General features: G+C 47.4%; 2 protein-coding genes across 2 annotated transcripts in view; one reads left to right on the forward strand and one right to left on the reverse strand.

Moving 5' to 3' along the window:
* The window catches only part of EARS2 (glutamyl-tRNA synthetase 2, mitochondrial), a 26,927-nt gene extending 6,989 nt beyond the window's left edge, over window positions 1–19,938 (reverse strand). Inside the window, exons 1-7 of the mRNA XM_008055560.2 lie at window positions 19,775–19,938; window positions 16,092–16,247; window positions 12,143–12,332; window positions 7,529–8,001; window positions 6,153–6,261; window positions 2,485–2,638; window positions 2,253–2,383 (exon numbers count right to left, since the gene is read on the reverse strand). Of these exons, the coding sequence (XP_008053751.1) occupies window positions 2,253–2,383; window positions 2,485–2,638; window positions 6,153–6,261; window positions 7,529–8,001; window positions 12,143–12,332; window positions 16,092–16,247; window positions 19,775–19,913 (1,352 nt within the window). The 5' untranslated portion in view covers window positions 19,914–19,938. The remainder of the gene's footprint in view (window positions 1–2,252; window positions 2,384–2,484; window positions 2,639–6,152; window positions 6,262–7,528; window positions 8,002–12,142; window positions 12,333–16,091; window positions 16,248–19,774) is intronic.
* UBFD1 (ubiquitin family domain containing 1) overlaps window positions 19,914–20,512 on the forward strand; it is a 16,934-nt gene continuing 16,335 nt past the window's right edge. The window contains 4 exon segments of the mRNA XM_008055562.2: window positions 19,914–19,945; window positions 20,082–20,163; window positions 20,165–20,343; window positions 20,502–20,512. The exon segment at window positions 20,502–20,512 is cut by the window's right edge and continues 336 nt beyond it. Coding sequence (XP_008053753.2) covers window positions 19,914–19,945; window positions 20,082–20,163; window positions 20,165–20,343; window positions 20,502–20,512 — 304 coding nt within the window.

The following is a 20,512-nucleotide window of genomic DNA, read 5'->3' on the forward strand; positions in this document are numbered from 1 at the left end:
TTTGATTTATTGTAGAAATGAGGTCTCGCCAAGTTGCCCAGGTGGGTCTCGAACCCATGGTCTCAGGCAATTCACTCACCTCGGGCTCCCAAGGCACGGGATTACAGGCGGAGTCACCGAGCCCAGCCAACTTTTTTTTTTTAATAAACCCTGTGTACCATTTGGATTTTTTTACTCCATGCATATATTCTTATCTCTTCAAAATATATATTGTAATAACATATTGAAGGTTTCTTGGTATAGGTACTATCCAGGCACTTTACAAATAAGAAAAGCAAGAGAATACAGTTAGACATATGTCTCTAGACCCACTCTACCTGGGATTGAATCCCTGCTTCTCCAACTTATTTTTCATATTATTCTGGACAAGTACTTAACCTCTCTGTGCTTCAACATTCTTATTTATAAAATGGGGATAACAACAATACTTATTAGGTTGCTGTAAATTCATATACATAGATATACAGGTGCATACATACATATATACACATAAGATGTATATGATATACCAAATAGGATATTGTAAGCAAACACATAAATTAGTGTTTGCTATTATTTTCTAATTTACTCTTCACAACAAACCTGGGAGGTGAGTAAAATGAGTATCTGCAGGTTTTGTAGCCCAGCACCTAACCCTTTCTTCTGATACTAGGTGCCTCAAATCTCCCTGGGAAATTACTCAACTGCCATTCTCAAGTTCATTCAGGATCCAGCATACGACCTAGGCCTAAGCCAATCAGCACATCATATTCCCTGGGCCTTGATGACTGGTTCAGGGACAAGTGAATAGGCCAATCAGGCCCAGCCAGAGTTAATACCAAACCACTGGATAAATCCCAGGATACCACTGGAGCCTGAAGCTCAGGTTTTGTGGCACTGAGTGGCCATGGCTGTCTGACAACCACAACAGGAGACTGCAGGAGAGGCTGCTAATGATCCCCCAGTGTCCTTTCTCCCTTTCGTATGCAGTCATAAAATTTTTTTTACTAGGCACATGGCCGCCATGTTAAAAAAAAACCTAGATTTTCCAGCCTAACTTGCAGCTTGATGTGGCCAGAAGACATGGCTTTAGCCAGCAGAACATGAATAGAATGACATGTGCAGTTTTTTAGAAAGGTCCTTAAGGGGAAGGAGTGAACTGTCCTCTACCCTTTCTCCTCTTTCTCCCTCTGGCTGAATCGTGGACAGTCCATGAGTCACATGGTCCTCACTGACAAGAGCACAACCTAGGGACATGGAACCTTTGAAACGTGAAGAAAAGCTGGTCAGCTGCAGGCTGCCTCCTGCAGATTGCTCTGTAATGGAGAAATGTGGAAACATGGGAGGGACACCACCATTTCTTCTGTCTGGTAAAGCACCCCACCCTCTCTCTATGGAATACAGAGCATCTGCAGAAAGAGGACTGGAAAACAGAAAGTCAAAGGCACAGAGAGACAAAAATAAGTCTTGGTAACAAAATGCTGGCTCCTGCATTAAGCTGGGCCTCAAGGTGGCCCTTCCTCTAGCCTCTGCGAGACATAAACAGTCACTCCCCTCTTGCTTAAGCAGGTTTAGCTGTGTTTTCTGCCCTTGTAATGGAAAGAGTTATTACTGTTGAATGGGTGCGGTGGCTCATGCCTATAATCCCAGCACTTTGGGAGACTGGGGTGAGAGGAGTGTCTGAGCCCAGGAGTTTAAGGCCAGCCTGGGCAACAAGGCAAGACCTCGTCTCTATGATAAATTAAAAAATATAGCCTGGCATGGTGGCACATACCTGTAGTCCCAGCTACTTGGAAGGCTGAGACAGAAGGATCACCTGAGCCCATCATGCTGAGGATGCAGCAGCCATGATTGTGCCACTGTACCCCAACCTGGATGACAGAGTGAGACTCCAACTCAAAAAAAAGTTGTTACCGTTACAGGAAGAACTAGTATCATCTTTTCCTTATACATGAGGATATGGAAGCTCAAAAAGGTGTTATCACTTGGCCAAAGCAAAGCCACCTGGGCAAGGTAACATAACTTGGTGAATGAGTAGCAGAGCTGGGATACACCCCAGGTTGGTGCAAGCACTGGACATACTACCTGTGTCCAGGGGAGCCTGGGTCCTCTGAGAAAGCCCTCCTTACTGGAGAAAGGCTTGAATGGTCATTTCTTCACTAGCCATGGGATTGTGCTGGGGCTCAACAGCCAAGCCCTGGAGGCAGAGAGACCATGGGATGGCACAAGGGAAGGAGCCTGCGGAGCCCTGAGCTCAGCCTGTGGGTACTCACCCCAGCACGCGCTTGGCAATCACATCTACTTTCTCTGAGATGGCACTCAGCTGCACTCGCCCCACGGCCGGGCGTGTCCACAGGTAGGAGTACCCTGGGGAGACCAAGTCCTGCAGGCGGCAAATGTGACCCTGGGGAAGGAGGCAGTCATGCACTGGGGGCAAGGCTCTGCCAGGGAGGAGGAACAGGGTGCCCACCACTCCCTTGGTCTCCCAGACCCCCAGCCCTGCACCTGTCTCAGCAGGAGGATCCTCTCCATATAGGCTGGGTCGAGGACATCCTTGTCTTGCAGCTGGCTGCCGAAGGCCTCCTCAATCAGGGTCTGCAGCTTCCTCACCAGCTGGCGCCTCTGGGTCTCACTGCTCACCAGTCGCTGGAGGTGCAGCCTGTGGAAGAAGTCAAGGGGCCGCCCTGCCATGGGCACCCCCAGCCCACCCAAATCCTCTCTCCCCAGGGAAGTGGGTAGAGTTTGAAGAATGGCAAGTCACATCACATAAGTCCTGCCTCCCACAAGATAGAAGTAAAATTCTCTATTTTTTGTAGAGAAAAGGTCTCGCTATGTTGCCCATGCTGCTCTCGAGCTCCTGGGCTCTAGCAATCCTCCTGCCCAGCCTTAGCATTCTCTTTACATTTGTGAAAGGAAAGGGATCTGACCAAGGCCACAACAGTCTGAAAGTCCCAAGCAACCTGCTAACATGCTTTGTTTCCCGGGTCTTTAAAATAGTAGCTGACATCTTAAACTAGAAGAGATCATATAAAAACAGAGTTCTGTCTTCTCTCCGGCTGTCAGAAGATCTGGCTGCAATGGGCCCTTGCTGTCCACAGCTTTAATAGACTGGAGCAGAGTAGAGGCTGCCCATTTCAGAGTGACAGCGGTGCTCACTGAAGTCTGTCAAGTCTGTCATTCCCTCTGCTCCCCGATGTCTTCCACCTGGCCTGCCACCACCCTTATGCTGCCTGCCTGGCCTCTACAGATACCTGGCTTTACAAAACAGAATCTGGGAGTGTCTGTCACCCAGGCAAGCTTCAATCATGAGGCTTTTCCACAAAAGGAGAGGTCAAGGATACAATTTCTAGGGTTCAGAGCAGAGGGTGCAGGTGTATGAATTAAGTGCTTACAGTTTAAAAGTTTGGGTTTTCTTGTCAGTTCAAATGTGTTCCTTCCCAGCACTTTGGGAGACCAAGGCAAAAGGATTGCTTGAGCCCAGGAATTGAGACCAGTCTGGGCAACACAGCAAAACCTCGTCTTACCAAACAAAAATAAAAAAATTAGCTAGGTATGGTGACATACACCTGTAGTCCCAGCTACTTGGGATGCTGAAGTGGAAAGACTGCCTAAGCCCAGGAGGTTGAGGCTGCTGTGAGTTGTGATCATCGTAATCATGCCATGGCACTCCAGCCTGGGCAACAGAGTGAGACTTCAACTCAAAAACAAAAAAGTGTTTCTAGAACCTCCTTAGTAGCCAGACAAGACAGTAGAAAGGAAAAAAATCAAGAGACCCTCCTGGCCATGCTTGCAGGGACATAGTAGTGGTGAATAAATGTAATTACTACAACACCACTAGTATTACTACTGCTACAACTACTAGCTTTACTGTTAATGAAAAAGATCATAGCAGTGGCTTGATTATGAAAACGTCCAAAGATACGAGTTTTGTCTGCATTAAATCTGTGGACACCAATCCTAATGCTCCATCCCTCCCTGATTCACATCTAGCAAAAGCCCCCTCACCCCATCTTCCTGGTGGCTACTGCTTGTGTTTCAGGGATAACTAGAATGGATCACAAAGTATCTCCCCTGCACTGACTCTACTTCCCCCTGAGATATCACTTTCTCTATAAATAAGGAAGATAAAAGTACAAGACGCATTTAATGAGTATGTTGTATTCACTCTTAAATGCCCCATTGAAAAGATGCCGACTGGGCTCAGTGGCTCATGCCTATAATTCCAGCATTTTGGGAGGCTGAGGTGAGAGGACTGCTTGAGGCCACGGGTTTGAAACCAGCCTGGGCAACTTGGTGAGACCTCATCTTTACAATAAATCAAAAAATTAGCAGGGCATGGTGGCACATGCCTGTGGTCTCAGATACTTGGAAGGCTGAGGTGGAAGGATCACCTGAGTCCAGCACATCGAGGCTGCAGTGGCTGTGTTGAATTGAGGTCTCACTCTGTTGCCTAGGCTGGAGTACAGTAGCACGATGATAGCTCACTGAAGCCTTGACCTGCTGAGCTCAGGAGATTATTGCACCTCAGCCTCCCAAGTAGCTGGGACTACTTTATTTATTTTTTTTTTAGTTGAAGTCTCACTCTTGTCCAGGCTGGAGTACAGTGACAAGCTCATGGTCACCACAGTCTCAAATTAATGGACTCAGGCAATCCTTCTGCCTCAGCTTTCCAAGTAGCTGAAATAACAGACAAGCGCCACCACTGGGCTCGGCTAATTTTTTTTTTTTTTTTTAATTGTAAAGACAAGGTCTCACCAAGTTGCCCGGGCTGGTCTTGAATCCCTGGGCTCAGGTAATCCTCCTGCCTCTGCCTCCCAAAGTTCTGGGATTTCAGGCAGGAGCCACCACATCCAGACTTTATTTTTTATAGCAATGTCTTGCTATGTTGCCTAGGCTGGTCTAAAACTCTTGAGCTCAAGCAATCCTCTCACCTCAGCCTCCCAAAGTGCTGGGATTACAGGTGTGAGCCACAGCTCCCAGCCTTGAACTTCAGTTAGTTATTTAACCTATGTCTTGGGCTTCTTATAAGTAAAATAGCACAAAATCATATGACCAATCTCACAGGTCTGATGGGAGAAATAAATGAAGGAGTAAGCCGGGCTCGGTGGCTCAGCCTGTAATCCCGCGCCTTTGGGAGGCTGAAGTGAGTGGATTGCCTGAGCCCGCGGGTTCGAGACCCGCTTGGGCAACTTGGCGAGACCTCATCTCTACAATAAATCAAAAATTAGCTGGGCGTGGTAGCACACCCCTATAGTTCCAGCTACTTGGAAGGCTGAGGCAGAAGGATAGCCGGAGCCCAGCAGGCGAGGCTGCGGTAGCCGAGAGTGGCCACTGCACTCCAGTCTGAGCGACAGAGTGAGACTCCAAATCAAAAAAAAAAAAAAAGTCCTACTTTCTCACCTAAAAAAAAAAAATTTTTTTTAAATAAATAAATAAATAAATAAATAAATAAATAAAAATAAATGAAGGAGTATCCCTGAAACAACTGTAATTGATGTAAATTCTCTGGGATCATGCAAGTAAATGCACTGAGGATAGACTGCCCCCAAACTAGGGCTCAAAAGAAGGTACCCACAAGCCTCTTGCCCAGAGGTACAAATCTGGCCATGGCTTTACCACTAATACCCTCTGACTCAGACATATCAACAAAGATCTGAATTGTAACTATATTTGGAGATTTCAAAGTGAAAAACGTCTTGAAATATCAAATACATGAAATATCAACTAGATGCCATGAGACAGTGCTCACTCACTGTGTTGGCTGGGTAGGGGGTGGCAAGGGATTCTAAAATAAAGATACCCCTCTCTAGGCTTTGGTTGTTAACTGAATCCATACAAGAGGTGGTCAGGAATGTAATGTTAATGAAAAACAGTACCTACTATTTACTGAGCACTTTCTATGTGCCAGGGCCATGTAAGATACTTTCATGCAACATTCAATTTAATTCTTAAAATAGTCTCATAAGATGCATACTGTTATTAGTTCCATTTTAGAGAAGAGGAAATGGAGGTTCAAAGAGGTTAGGTGACTTGTCTGTGGTCACACAGCATTAGACACTGGAGGGCAAAGTCAAAATCAGGTATGTGTAACTCCAGAGCCCACTATATACTTCCTGCTGTGGGTCAGGAACAAGTAGTCCTTTTCTACTGGAATCTCCATTCTTCCCACTCACCTGTTGAATTCTGGGAGCTTCTCCAGATCCAGCAGGGCTGAGTGGCAGGTGATGCGGGTCAAGTTGAATTGTGGTATCAGCTCCGGCAGGGTCCTGCCCATCTGGTTCTCTGCAAGTGGCGCAGGCCCAGATGCTCAGCTTCTTCCCTCCCTTCCTCCTTTTTACTTTCTTTTTTTTTTTTTTTTTTTTGAGTTGGAGTCTCACTCTGTCACCCAGGTTGGAGTGCAGTGGCACACTCATGGCCACCACAGCCCCAACATGCTGGGCTCAGGCAATCCTTCAGCCTCAGCCTTCCAAGTAACTGGAACCACAGGCGCACGCCATCACGCCCAGCTAATATTTGACTTATTGTAGAGATGAGGTCTCATCAAGTTTCCCAGGCTGGTCTCAAACCCATGGGCTCAGGCAATCCTCTCAACTCGGCCTCCCAAAGTGCTGAGATTATAGGCATGAGCCACCGCACCCGGCCCCTCCTTTTACTTTCAAACACAAGGGAGGCCCTGGGTCCTCCATTCCACTGTGACCAATGGGATTCAACTTTTAGCTATATATATATATATTAGCTATTTATATATATATATAAATTCAGAGAGGGAAAATAATAGTTTGAAAAAGAGCTACGAGAACGGCACACCCATCACACACAGTCAGCACAGTCAGTAGGCATCATGGTCAGGCACAGGCCTAAAGTGCTATCTATCTACCTTATTAGCTGTGTGATTGTGGCAAGTTACTCAACCTCTCTGAGTCTCACAATCATCTTACAAACAGTGGAGATAAACATATCTACCCTTCAAGGATATTTTAAGGTTTAAATGAAATGAGAGCAGTAACCAGACTGGTACTGATACATTTTGACAAATCTCTGCCACAAACAGCTCATCCTATTTGGTGCTTGCTTTTTCTAGGTTTGGGTTCTAAGTCTTGGGCCAAGGATACAGAACTCTAGCTTGGAATAAACTAGACTCACAGTAATACTAGTAATACTGTTAGGGTACATACTTGTAATAATAGTAATGATGTAATAAGTCACAGGATCTATCATTTTTTGAGCTTACTGTATGGCAGGTCCTGTGCTGGGTGTCTTACATTCATGAGCCTAGTGAATTCTAATGCTACAAGGTAGACACATATCCCCATTTTATAGATAAGGCAACTGAGGCTCAGAGATTGTAAGCCCCTTGAGGGCAGGGACTGTGTTTGCCCTGTTCACTGTTGCAGCTCCAAATCTTAGCATGAAGTCTGTTGAATAAAAGAGTAAGATCATGTGGCTGGAAGGTGGCAGAGTTGGGAATGGAGACCTGGTCTGTCTGAGCCAAAGTCCCTGATCCTCAAAGCCACACTCTGCCATCAGGACCTCCAGGTTGGGTAGGTACCTGCAAAGCCAGAGCCACAGTTGGTGATGATGTCGAGCAAGGCATCAGGCAGGAAGCCAGCTGCAGCGAAGTGCTCCAGGAAAATGTCCCCCTGCCTCTTGGACAGCTTGCTGCCATCCCTGTTGAGGAGCAAGGGCAGGTGAGCAAAGTGAGGCGGCTGCCAGCCCATGGCCTGGTAGAGGAGCAGGTGCTTAGCAGTGGAGATGAGCCACTCAGAGCCCCGCAGCACGTGGCTAATGCCCATGTGGTGGTCGTCCACCACACAGGCCAGGTGGTACGTGGGGAAGCCATCACTCTTCAGGATGACAGGGTCTCCCTCCACGCTGGCCACCTCATGCCGATTCCAGCCATACACCAGGTCCTGGAAGGCTGGTGCCTCATCCTTCAGGCGGAAGCGAATAGCAGGCTTGGGGTCCTTGGCCAGCTTCTCGGCTACCTGCTCCTGGCTCAGGTTCCGGCACCGATTGTCATACCTGTTGGGAAGCAGAACAGCATGAGTACTATTGATGGACATGAGCCCTATCTTTGCCTCTGATAGTTGTGTGACCTTGGGCAATTCAGTTACCTCTTTGGGCTGCTTCCTCATTCTAGACTGGGGATAATAACACAGTTATAAGACAGGCTCGGTGGCTCAGCCTTTAATCCCGTGCCTTTGGGAGGCTGAGGTGAGTGGATTGCCTGAGCCCGCGGGTTCGAGACCCGCCTGGGGAACTTGGCAAGACCTCATCTCTACAATAAATCAAAAAATGAGCCGGGCGTGGTAGAGCGCGCCTGTAGTTCCAGCTACTTGGAAGGCTGAGGCGGAAGGATTGCCGGAGCCCAGCAGGTCGAGGCTGCAGTGACTGGGAGCCGCCACTGCATTCTAGTCTGGGTGACAGAATGAGACTCCAACTCAAAAAATAATAATAATAATAATAATAATACAGTTGTGTGGAAAAACTAAGTGAGACAACACAGTGTGACACTAAGGTTTTCCTATCTACCAGCTACTCCCCCTTTCTCCCTGTTAATGGAAAATGGCAAGACGGGAAGGCCAAGAGGTTGAACCATGAATGGTATAGCCAATCTTGTAATCCCATGGCCCTATGCTAGTGACCAGTCCATGTAGGAATGTAACCCCATCCTAGTCTCTGAGACTCAGAGGAAAGTACAAGGAAGGGTCAAGGTTCTAGGCAAGGTTTTTCTTTCCAGATAAGGGTAAGAGAGTCACAGGAAAACAAATCCCTTTTTAAAATTTCCCACCTCTAGGCCGGGCTCGGTGGCTCAACCTGTAATCCCGCGCTTGGGGAGGCCAAGATAAGTGGATTGCCTGAGCTCGCAGGTTCAAGACCCACCTGGGCAACTTGGCGAGACCTCATCTCTACAATAAATAAAAAATTAGCCAGGCGTGGTAGCGCACGCCTGTAATTCCAGCTACTTGGAAGGCTGAGGCGGAAGGATCGCCAGAGCCCAGCAGGTCGAGGCTGCGGTGGCTGGGAGCAGCCACTGCACTCCAGTCTGGGCGACAGAGTAAGACTCCAACTCAAAAAAAATAATAATAAAATAAAAAAATAAAAATAAAAAAATAAAATTAAAATAAATAAAATTTCTCACCTCCCCACTTCTGCCCTCTTCAGATATTGCTGTGTGATGGAGCATGCTCGGGGCTGCTGTAGCTATTTGCAACTGAGGAAGGGAAGGCCAGGAAGTCAGAGAGGCCAAAATAGAGCCCTGGCATCTCTGAACTGCTGATTCATCCTAGAGTCACCTACCTCCAGGCTTCCGCAGAGTGAGAAGACAAATGTCTCTGAGGCTGATGCCCTGACTACTCAAAGTGTGGTCTACAGATCCCCAGCATCAGCCTCACCTGGGAGTGTCAAATGCAGACTGACAGGCCCACACTAGATGTACAGAATCAGAATCTTCATGAAAACTACATCCTCAGGAGATTTCCTTGTACATTAAAGTAAGGTTTTTAACAGGGTATTCTATTATTTGCACCCAAAAGTGTCCTGAGACACATATGTAAAGCTTGCAAGTTTAGTCTTTGACACAGCTTAAGTGTTCAATCAACAAATGGCTACATGGATTCCACAACAGAGGGTGACCACAATCTTAAAAAATAAACTTCTATCAATGAATAAGTAGACTGTTTAAAATAATAAAAAAAAAAAGCAATGCTGCAGTTAATGTCATGATCTTGTACAAGTTGCTGAGCCTTTGTCCAAATAGTTCACTGGAACTGGAATGTAAATGTTATGACACTACTGCTGATGGGAGTATAAACTAGTAAAGGACCAGTCATTCGGCAGTACTTGTCAAAGCTCCAAACTGAGGGGTGATTAACCTGTGTACATGTTAATAAATTTGTATGCTTTCTCTCCAATTAAAAAAAATCTACAGTTGACCTTGCAATTTCACCTCTAGAAGGTATCCAATAAACACACCATACAAGTGCAAAATGTCCACATTATTCATCATAGCTCTCTTTTTTATAGAAAGACTAAAAATGACATAAAGGTTTCTTATATCCATACAATGGAATATTATGCAAGTGTCAAAAAGTTATGGACCAATAGGAAGCAGAAGTGGAAATGGTAAGCTGTACAATACGCTGTGTGCAGAGTATATTGTATGCTAACATTTGAATAGCAAAAAAGAGGAAATTTTGTGCACTGATCAGTGTACACATCGAATGTTTCTGAAGGAAACAGAAGAGGATTAAACACCAGTTGTCTCTAGAGTGGAACTGAGTGGCCAGAGTCAAGGCTGGGAAAAAGATTTTTCAATATATATCCTTCTGTTCAGCCTTCCAAGAAGCTGGAACTATAAGGATATGCCACCACACCTAGCTAATTTTTTTTTTTGTAGAGATGAGGTCTCGCCGAGTTGCCCCAGCTAGTCTCAAACAAGTGAGTTCAGGTAATCCTCTCACGTCAACCTCCCAAAGTACTGGGATTATAGGTGTGAGCCACTATGTCCACTCCTATTTTATGTATTTTAAATTCACTTATTTTTTATTTATGTATTTATTTATTTATTTTTTTAGTTGGGGTCTCACTCTGTTGCCCAGGCTGGAGTGCAGTGGCATGCTCCCGGCCACCGCAGCCTCAACCTGCTGAACTCAGATGATCCTTCTGCCTCAGCCTTCCAAGTAGCTGGAACTACAGGCACACGCCACCATGCCCGGCTAACTATTTGATTTGCTGTATAGACAAGGTCTCGCCAAGTTGCCCGGGCTAGTCTCAAATCCCTGGACTCAGGCAATCCTCTCGACTCTTCCTCCCACAGTACTGGGATTACAGGCATAAACCACCGCACATGTCTATAACTTCCTTCTAATAAATAGGATACAGGTTGAGCATATCTAATCCGAAACTTGTATTTTTTGTTTTCTCTTTTTTTTGAGACAGGGTTTTGCCGTCGCCTAGGCTGGAATACAGTGCTGTGATCTTGCCTCACTGCAACCTTGACCTCCTGGGCTCAAGTAATTATTTAGCCTCCGTCTCCCAAGTGGCTAGGACTACAGGCATATGCCACCACACCCAAATGATTTTTAAATTTTTTACAGAGATGAGGTCTCCCTACGTGGCCCAGGCTGGTCTCAAACTCCAAGGCTCAAGGGATCTATCCTCCTGCCTCGGCCTCCCAAATTGCTGGGATTATAGGCATGAGCCACCACACCAGTCAGAACTCTAAAACTTTGTGATTCGAGACCCACCTGAGCAGCTTGGTGAGACCTCATCTATACAATAAATCAAAAATTAGCCGGGTGTGGTAGCACACGCCTGTAGTTCCAGCTACTTGGAAGGCTGAGGCGGAAGGATCTCCGGAGCCCAGCAGGTCGAGGCTGTGGTGGCCGGGAGCAGCCACTGCACTCCAGTCTGGGTGACAGAGTGAGACTCCAACTCAAAAAAATAAACAAATAAAATAAAATAAAACTTTTTGAGTGCCAACATGACAACACAAACAGAAAATTCCATCCTGATCTCATATGATGAATCACAGTCAAAACACAATCAAAACTTTGATTTGTGTACAAAATTATTCAATAATATTGTAGAAAATCACCTTCAGGCTACGTGTATAAGGTGTCTATGAAACATAAATGAATTTTGTGTTTACACTTAGGTCTATCCCTGATATCTCATTATGCATTTGCAAATATTTCAGATTTCAAAATGATCTGAAATCCAAAATGCTTTTGGTCCCAACCATTTCGGATAAGGATACTCAGCCTATACCACAGAAGTGGTGAGATATCACTTCCATGATGTGGTGGACTCCAGCTTCCACTTGCTCACTCCCTCCCTGGCTCACCTGCTATCCTATGAGCTGCCCTGAGGAGGCATGCCAAGGAACTGATGTCTCCAGGCAATAGCCAGCAAGGATGTGAGGTCTGCCAATAATCTTGAGAAAGAAGATGGAAGCGATCTCCCAGAGTTGAGTCTTGAAATAACTACAGGCCTGGCCAAGACTTTGAATGCAACTTTGAGAGAAACTCCAAAACAGAGGACCTGGCTAAGCTGTACCCAGACACATGACCCACAAAAACTGAGAGGTAATATACGTTTGGGGGTAATATGTTATGTAGTCAGCTTTGGAGAAGCTTCTGTGACAGGCTGGGTTTCTCACCGGGGCGTCTGGTGGTTCCTCAGAGCCTCCTTCTTCAGAAGTTCCAGCCGCTGAGATGAGCAGAAACAAGGGTAGGCAGCTCCAGCCTTCAACAGTGCTTCTGCGGCCTGGGCATATAGCTCCAGTCGCTGAGACTGCTGGTAGGGTCCAGCAGGACCTCCCCGGCGGGGGCTCTCATCAGGTGGGATGCCTAGAACACAGGTGGAGAGAATCCTCATCAAATAATCACAACCAAGACGCCACAGCATTCATACCAGGCTCTGTTCTAGGTATTTTATGTATATACTACAGTTTTTCATCTTCACTATAATCTATGAAGTTGGCACTATTATAATGTCCCTTTCAGAGATGAAAAGAGAAAGCAGAGAGGTGACTTGTTCAAGATCACGTCCTGGTGGAGTAAGTAGCAAATGTACAGACTTCACAGTCCACGCTCTCAACTCTATGTCCTCTCCATCCATCCTTTCCCTGGTGAGGGAGAAAACCAGCCATGGCCTGGGAACAGCTGACTTAGGTTCAGGGCACAGCCTGTCAGACCCTGGCTTGGGTTCCTGGCTCTGCCACATACTAGCTGTGACAAGGCATGCCAAGTCGCTGCCAACGTGTGAGTGCTAGGAGCTGAGCATCCTGCAGGCTGCTTTTATGATGTGTGACCTCCCTGAGGCCACAAAACCACCCTACCAGATAAGTGCCATTATCACCCTCATTCTCTGAGGAGAAAATGGAGGCACAGAGGTGCTTTGTTACATCATGGCCAGGGAGAAGAGGCACAATCAGATTCAATCCCAGACTAGCGAGCCCCAGGATCCACATTCTACACCATCTATCATATTGCCCTTTTGGGTTAGTTAGCCTTTCTAAGCCTCAGTTTCCTCCTCTAAAAAGGAGCACTAATGGCCTCCTGTGCAAGATGTGAGAACAAATGCATCAGTGCCTACACAGTGCTCAGCGCTTTACATGTAAGACTATTTCAACATACACTATAGATTACACACAATCTGCTACAAGCCAAACCCCAAACCAAGTCCAGTTTCATCAGGTCACCTTAGATAGCTTGACCACAAATGCTTTCAGGAGCGGGCAGGGCAGACACAGGAACTGGAGGATGGTATTTCTGCCCTCAAAGAGCTTTCAAGTGAATTAGGAAGGCAAGGACATGCTTCCTGTTACACCTAATGCTAACTCTGGAGGTGGGTGGGCCTGGGTTCAAATACATCGGTTAGCTCCAAGACCTAGGGCAAGTTACCTTCCAGGGTTTCTTCTTTCTCACGTGTAAAAGAAAGATATAAACACATGAGGGTCATCATGAGGCTGGAATGAGATGACTTAGGTAAAGTGCTTAGTTCAGTACTCAGTATGTTTGGGCTGTTACTATTGTTAGTGTTATTAGCTCTCTCTCACAGGGCCTCCGTTTCCCCATTTGTTAGAAAACAGGGTTGGCTCAGGTAAACTTGGGGCTTCTTCCTGATCTAGCCTTAAACAAGTCTCTTTATTTTTGAGTAGGAGTCTCACTTTGTCACCTACACTGGAGTGCAGTGGCATGATCACGGCTACTGTAGTTTCAACCTGCTGGGCTCAAGTGATAATTCTGTTTCAGTCTTCCAAGTAGCTGGGACTACAGGCACAAACAACTAGGCCTCGATAATTTTTTTATTTATTGTAGAGATGAGGTCTCACCATGTTGCCCAGGCTGGTCTGAAACACCTGGGCTCAGGCATTTCTCCTGTCTTGGCTTCCCAAAGTGGTGGGATTATAGGCATGAGCCCAGCCTAAACAAGTCTCTTTAATATGGTCAGCCTGTTGGTGTGCCCCAGGGTTTAAGAGTGACTCCTCTGGGAGAACAGAAAACATGTTCACTTACAAACTTGTATGTGGCCAGGTACAGTGGCTTATGCCTATAATCCCAGTACTTTGGGAGGCCAAGGTGAGAGGATTGCCTGAGCCCATGGGTTCAAGACCAGCCTGGGCAACTTGGTGAGACCTCATTTCTACAATAAATCAAAAAATTAGCCAGGCGTGGTGGCGCATGCCTGTAGTTCCAGCTACTTGGAAGGCTGAGATGGAAGGATCACCTGAACCCAGCAGGTCGAGGCTGCAGTGGCTGTGAGTGTGCCATTGCACTCCAGCCTGGGAATAGAGTGAGACTTCAACTCAAAAAACAAACAAAAAACTGGCATGTAAATGTTCACAGCAGTTTTATTTATAATAGCCAAAAAATAATAATAATAACCCAAATACTCATCCATTGTTGATGGATACACAAAATGTGGTATAGTCATATAATGACGGACATATGCTACCACACAGATGAGCTTTATGCTAAGCAGAAGTCCGTCACAAAGGACACTTACTGTATGATCCCACTTATATGAAATGTGCAGAAGAGTTGTCCAGAGAGATGGAAAGTAGATCAGTGGTTGCCAGTGCCTGGGGGAAGTGACTGTGGGGGTGACTCTCAAAGTGAGGAGTTACAAAAGTCAGTCACCCTGGGGTGTCTGGATACCAGCCCTCTGCCTCATCAAAATGCTAGGGTGGGACAAGCTCCTTTGTGGGGCTGCAGACCTCATTCACACACCGGGCTGCCTCGGGGTGTGGGGAGTCGACAAGGGCAGGACCTGTCAGCGTTGCTTATCACTTACCCTGGGTGCCTGGCACAGTCCCTCACATGTGGCAGGTACTCCATGAAACTGCAGTTCTCACCATGACCTGTGTGGCACACTGTGATTTGGCTCCTGGAAAGCCCCCATCCTCATATCCCTGGTCATTCTGCTTTGTTCATTGTGCTTAGACCATGCTGGTCTCCTTGCTGCTCCTCAAATATGCCCAGTACTCTCCTTCCCAGGGCCTTTGCATTTGCTAGTCCCTTGTCTCTGAACATCCTTCCCCTAGGGGCTGGCTCCTTACTTCATGAGTCATTGTTCCAACATCACCTCCTCTGAGGAGCCCACCCTCTTTAAGAGGGCAACTCTCACCCCGGGTCCCTGTTACCCTTATCTCCATGGTACTTATCGCTTTATATGATATTAAGAGTGAATTAGACTGTTTATCTGTCTTCCGCTTCTCACTGAGCGCAGAGTCTTTGCTCAATGTCCCTGGCACCTAGAGCAGTGCCTGAATCACATTAAGTGAACTTGTTGAATAAATCCTTTATTCAATGAATGCTGACTGAGAATCTGCTAAAATCTCCTACAATCAAAAATAGAAATGAAATCAATTTCCTGCCTTTTAGGAATCCAGAGCCTAGTGAACAATTTACCTGAGATTAGAATACATATCTCAAAATAGTCTATATTTTTCCTTGAGGATCTTAACCTTTACTAGTCATACCTGTCCCAGGTAGGCCACTGTTGACCCAGGAAACACAAACTCCTCCTTGTTCTCTCCAGTTTGAGCTGTCCTCAGGATTAAACATCCCACAGGAAGATCAACGTCAGAAGCTTCAAGTTTTGTTTGGCTTACACTATGTGGTTAAATAAAGATCTGAGCCCAGATTTAACAATGGTAAGTATTCATCAAAAGAAAAAAAAACTGAACTTTTGGCTTCTCTTGGAACTCAGAAGATTGGCCATGCTAGGCACATTCCCGCACTGGAACAGGAGCTGGAGCCCAGAGGTGTTGCTTCCTCAGGTGAGGCATGCTTTCTCTGGCTCAGCACAGGACCACATCAGCACAGGCCCACCATGTTCCCACTTGGCCTGTGTTTTCTGCCTCACCCTGTGGAGACTGGACTTGAGGTTCTGAGATAAGAACTGGGATCTCAAGAAAGCCTTGGAGCTTTGCTTCAGGGAGCCTCGGCATCTCTTCAGGTGGCACCCCAGGAAGTACAAATGCACCCATTTCTCCAGGAACTCCTTATTCTCTACCCTGGGCCCTGTAAGAAGACCCCCAGGCTCCTTTCCCTGCTTTCTGTTTCTTCCCTGGAGAAGGGTCCTTCTCCTGCCAAGCTCACCTGCCCACTCCAGCATGTCTTCAATATTCTCTGCTGCCCCAGGCACAAGGCGGGTCTGATCTGTGTCCTCTAGCCTCAGGATGAAGCTCCCCTGGTGCTTCTTGGCAAAGATGTAATTGTACAGGGCAGTGCGGAGGCCACCAAGGTGCAAGAAGCCTGGTAGGAGAAGAGAACAGCTAAGACAAGACAGGGAAGATGAGCTAACAGGCCTCTGCCAAGGGGCAAGACCAAGAAATAGTTACCCCTGCCCTATCTCTCCAGCCAGCATGCAGGCAGCCAGAATGCCAGAAGAGGACTGGGGAGTCAACTGATTTAATCCCTCATCCTGGAAGTGGAAGAACACCCAGGATTTGGAGCATGTCATTTTGTAAAAAGGCTCCAACTCTTCCCAACTGCACCCATCACTCTACTTTAATATCTGTATCAAGAACAAGTTTCACCCAAAGAAGGAGAAGCAGAGGATTATTCATTGAAGCCATATCACACATGCATTGAACTTATGTGAATTCAATGATGTCTTCTGGTCAAAAAGAGAATTACAAATTTTTTTTTTTTTTTTTTTTTGAGTTGGAGTCTCACTCTGTCGCCCAGACTAGAGTGCAGTGGCCGCTCCCGGCCACCGCATTCTCGACCTGCTGGGCTCCGGCGTTCCTTCCGCCTCAGCCTTCCAAGTAGCCAGAATTACAGGCATGCGTTACCATGCCCGGCTGATTTTTTGATTTATTGTAGAGATGAGGTCTCGCCTGCCCAGGCAGATCTCGAACCCGCGGGTTCAGGCAATCCACTCACTTCAGCCTCCCAAAGGCGCGGTATTACAGGCTGAGCCACCGAGCCCGGCTGAGAATTACAAATTTAAAATACTATTAACGATTGGGCACGGTGGCTCAGCCTGTAATGCCAGTACTTTGAGAGGCCGAGGCAAGAGGATTGCCTGAGCCTGGGGGTTCCAGACCAGCCTGGGCAACTTGGTGAGACCTCATCTCTACAATAAATCACAAAAATTACCCAGGCGTGGTAGTGCGCGTCTGTAGTTCCAGCTACTTGGAAGGCTGAGGTGGAAAGACCACCTAAGCCCAACAGGTTGAGGCTGTGGTGGCCATGAGTGAGTGTGCCACTGCACTCCAGCCTAGGTGGCAGGAGTGAGACTCCAACTCAAATTTAAAAAAAATACTATTAACAGTGGATAATGAAAATGTGGTACATATACACTAGATTCTGTCATATGCAGCTGGGATCTTGCCATAAAGATTCTTTTTTTTTGAGTTGGAGTCTCACTCCATCGCCCAGACTGGAGTGCAGTGGCCGCTCCCGGCCACCGCAGCCTCAACCTGCTGGGCTCCAGAGAGCCTTCCGCCTCAGCCTTCCAACTAGCTGGAACTACAGGTGTGCGCTACCACGCCCGGCTAATTTTTTTGATTTTATTGTAGAGATGAGGTCTCACCAAGTTGCCCAGGCGGGTCTCGAACCCGCGGGCTCAGGCAATCCACTCACCTCATAAGGATTCTTATATGCTGAGCCTGGGGTTTGGAGTTAAGTTTAGCTATGATGAACTATGTGCTTGATCATTCTTTTATCTATTAATAGTCAACAGCCTATTCCATATGAGCTTTTTCTGCAAATCAACAAGAAAATGAGAACTGCAGTCATCATAATAGAAGCTGTTAATTTTTTTTTTTTTTTGAGTCAGGGTCTCACTCTGTTGCCCAGGCTAAAGTGCAGTGGTATGATCATAGCTCACTGCAGCCTCCAACTGCCAGGCTCAAGCAATCCTCCCTCCTCAGCTTCCTAACTGAGACTACAGCTTGGCTATTTTTAAAAAATTTTCTGTAGCAACAGGTCTCACCATGTTGCCCAGGTTGGTCTTGAACTGCTGGGTTCAAGCAATCCTCCTGTTTCAGTCTCTCAAGGCGCTGGGATTACAGGTGTGAGCCACTGAGTCCAACCAAGATTGTTAATTTTTAAGTGCTTTCCATGTATAACCTTGCTCAGTGGCTCAGATGCATTAGTACAAACCCCTCAGACAAGTATTGTTATTAGCCCTGCTTGACAGATTGTAAAACTGAGGCTTAGAGACACTAAGTAATTTGTCCATGTTACACATCTATGTAGTGGCAAAGACAGAAATTTGGATCCAGACAATCCTAGGCCTAGGCATTCTATCTACATAAGTGCTGTTCAGAGCAAGGTGCACAGTCCAGTACCGGTCTGAAAAGTGTTGCCAGTTCATAACCAAGTAAGCACAGCAACTGAAAGTAAAGATTTAGAAACCTACAGCAAATTGACACAGTGATTTAACGTCTGGTAAGTATAATTTTAAAAAGGGTTTGTATTTTGTATGTTTTCAACTTTTTTATTTTTCTGGTAATGTATATTAAATCTACACACATATTGATCAACAATTGATTAGAAATTAAAACCCAAGGCCAGGCACTGTGGCTCAAGCCTGTAATCCTGGCACTCTGGGAAGTCGAGGCAAAAGGATCGCCTGAGGGGTTCGAGAGCAGTCTGGGCAATTGGTGAGCCCTCGTCTCTAAAAAAAAATAGAAACCAGGCACAGTGGCTCAGCCTGTAACCCCAGCACTTTGGGAGGCTGAGGTGAGAGGACTGCCAGAGCCGGCGGGTTCCAGACCAACCTGGGCAATAAATAAAAAATTAGCCAGGCGTGGCAGTGCACGCCTGTAGTTCCAGACACTTGGAAGGCTGAAGTGGAAGGATGGCCGGAGTCCAGCAGGACAACGCTGGAATGGCCATGAGCATGTCACCACACTCCAGCCTGGGCGACGGAGTTAGACTCCAAATAAAAAAAATTAAAAATAAAATAAATAAAAACAGTGCTTTCACCATGAATGGTCTGAAAAGCACTGCTCTATGCTACACTGTCTGACCAGAAAGATTCTGTCATATGTAGCTGGGATCTTGCCACAAAGATTCTTTTTCTTTTTTAAGTTGCGAAAACAAGATTTATTGAGAAGACAAAAAAGTTCCCACAGTGGGAGGGGACCCCAGGGGGTTGTCTGCCACAAAGATTCTTACATGCTGAGCCTGGGGTTTGGAATGAGAGGCATGCTCACTGTGGAGAGGGAAGAAGGTAGACTTGGTGAGAAAAGAATGTTGGGAACTGCTCGGGAGGCCTTGACAAGACCTCCAGTAAGCTATACAATGGGCCTTTACCTCCCTCCGGCTGGCTAAGCTCCCAACACTAACCACTGGGCCTTTGTACCTGCAATTGCCTCTGCCCAAAAGGTAGAGCTGTTATTTGCTCAGCAAGGCCTTCTTGAGCAAACTTCCTAAACCCTCTCCCACCCTGCTTCATTTCCCACATAGCACATGGAGCTCTAAGATTACATTTATTTTTATAGGTGTTTGAAGCGGTCATTGTAATGTAGACTTTTTGAGAGCAGGGCCTTAACTTTCTCAATGATCACTGTATCCCAGCGCCTATAACTGAATGCACGAAAAAGAGATAAAAAGAGATGGTACGCTACAAAAGACGCAAATCAATTCCTGGCAATTCGAATTAGTTTCGTTCGTGGGCCTCAGTTTCTGCCTCTGTAATAAAATGGGGTCGGGTCGTCTGCCCGCCTGCCCAGTCTGACAGGTAGAAGGGATTCGTTCGGGAACACCTGGGGGGTGGAGACAGGACGGTAGGCCGCGGCCTGCACCGTCAAGTCTGCCAAGGTTACCTGTGGGACTGGGGGCGAACCTCACTCGCACCGCAGCCCCCTGACCAGTGCCCAGGCTGGCCTCGCGCCGTCCCACGGGGCGACCCAAGGCAGCCGAGGACCTCCCGCTCCGCAGCAGCCTCTTCAGGAGCGCCGCCATATGGAGTGGACTCGCACACGTGTGCTTCCCCTGTGCGCCACTTCCGGGGATTCCTTCCAGCCAATCCGCCTCCGCCATAGCCTGCCAGACCCCGCCCCTTAAAGTCCCAGGCCTCCTAGTTCAAAAGCCCACGCCCTCTTGGACGGCTGCGGCTCCATCGGCCACTAGGGGGCAGAGCCCATCGAGCGGGCGATTCCCCAGACCCGCCCCCCTCGGCTCGGGAAAGCTAAAGCGTGGCAGGGGCCGGGCTGGGGAAGCGGAGGAGGCGGGTCTCCATAGAAACCTCCACCTGTTTCCGGCCAGGCTGTGCGAGATTAGGGGCTGCTGTGGGGGCCAATCTCAGTCCGCTCGCCTCTTCCCAGCGGCCTCTGCGGGAGCGGTGGGTGTTGTACACAATCATCATGGCGGCGGCCGGGGCCCCGGATGGTGAGTGCGGAGGGGGAGGCGGGCGCCCGGTTGGGGCCGGGGTGGGGGCTCTCCTCGAGGGAGACAGTATACGGCCTGGCTCGTGAGGGAGGCTCGTGGCTCAGGAGCTGTGGTCCAGCGGCGCCCGGGCAGAGTCCGGTTCCAGACCCGGCCCGCGGCGAGCGCCTACCCCC

This window comes from Carlito syrichta, unplaced genomic scaffold (genome assembly GCF_000164805.1).
Source record: "Carlito syrichta isolate Samal-C Ts95f unplaced genomic scaffold, Tarsius_syrichta-2.0.1 Scaffold301885, whole genome shotgun sequence".
NCBI classification, from domain to species: Eukaryota; Metazoa; Chordata; class Mammalia; order Primates; family Tarsiidae; genus Carlito; species Carlito syrichta.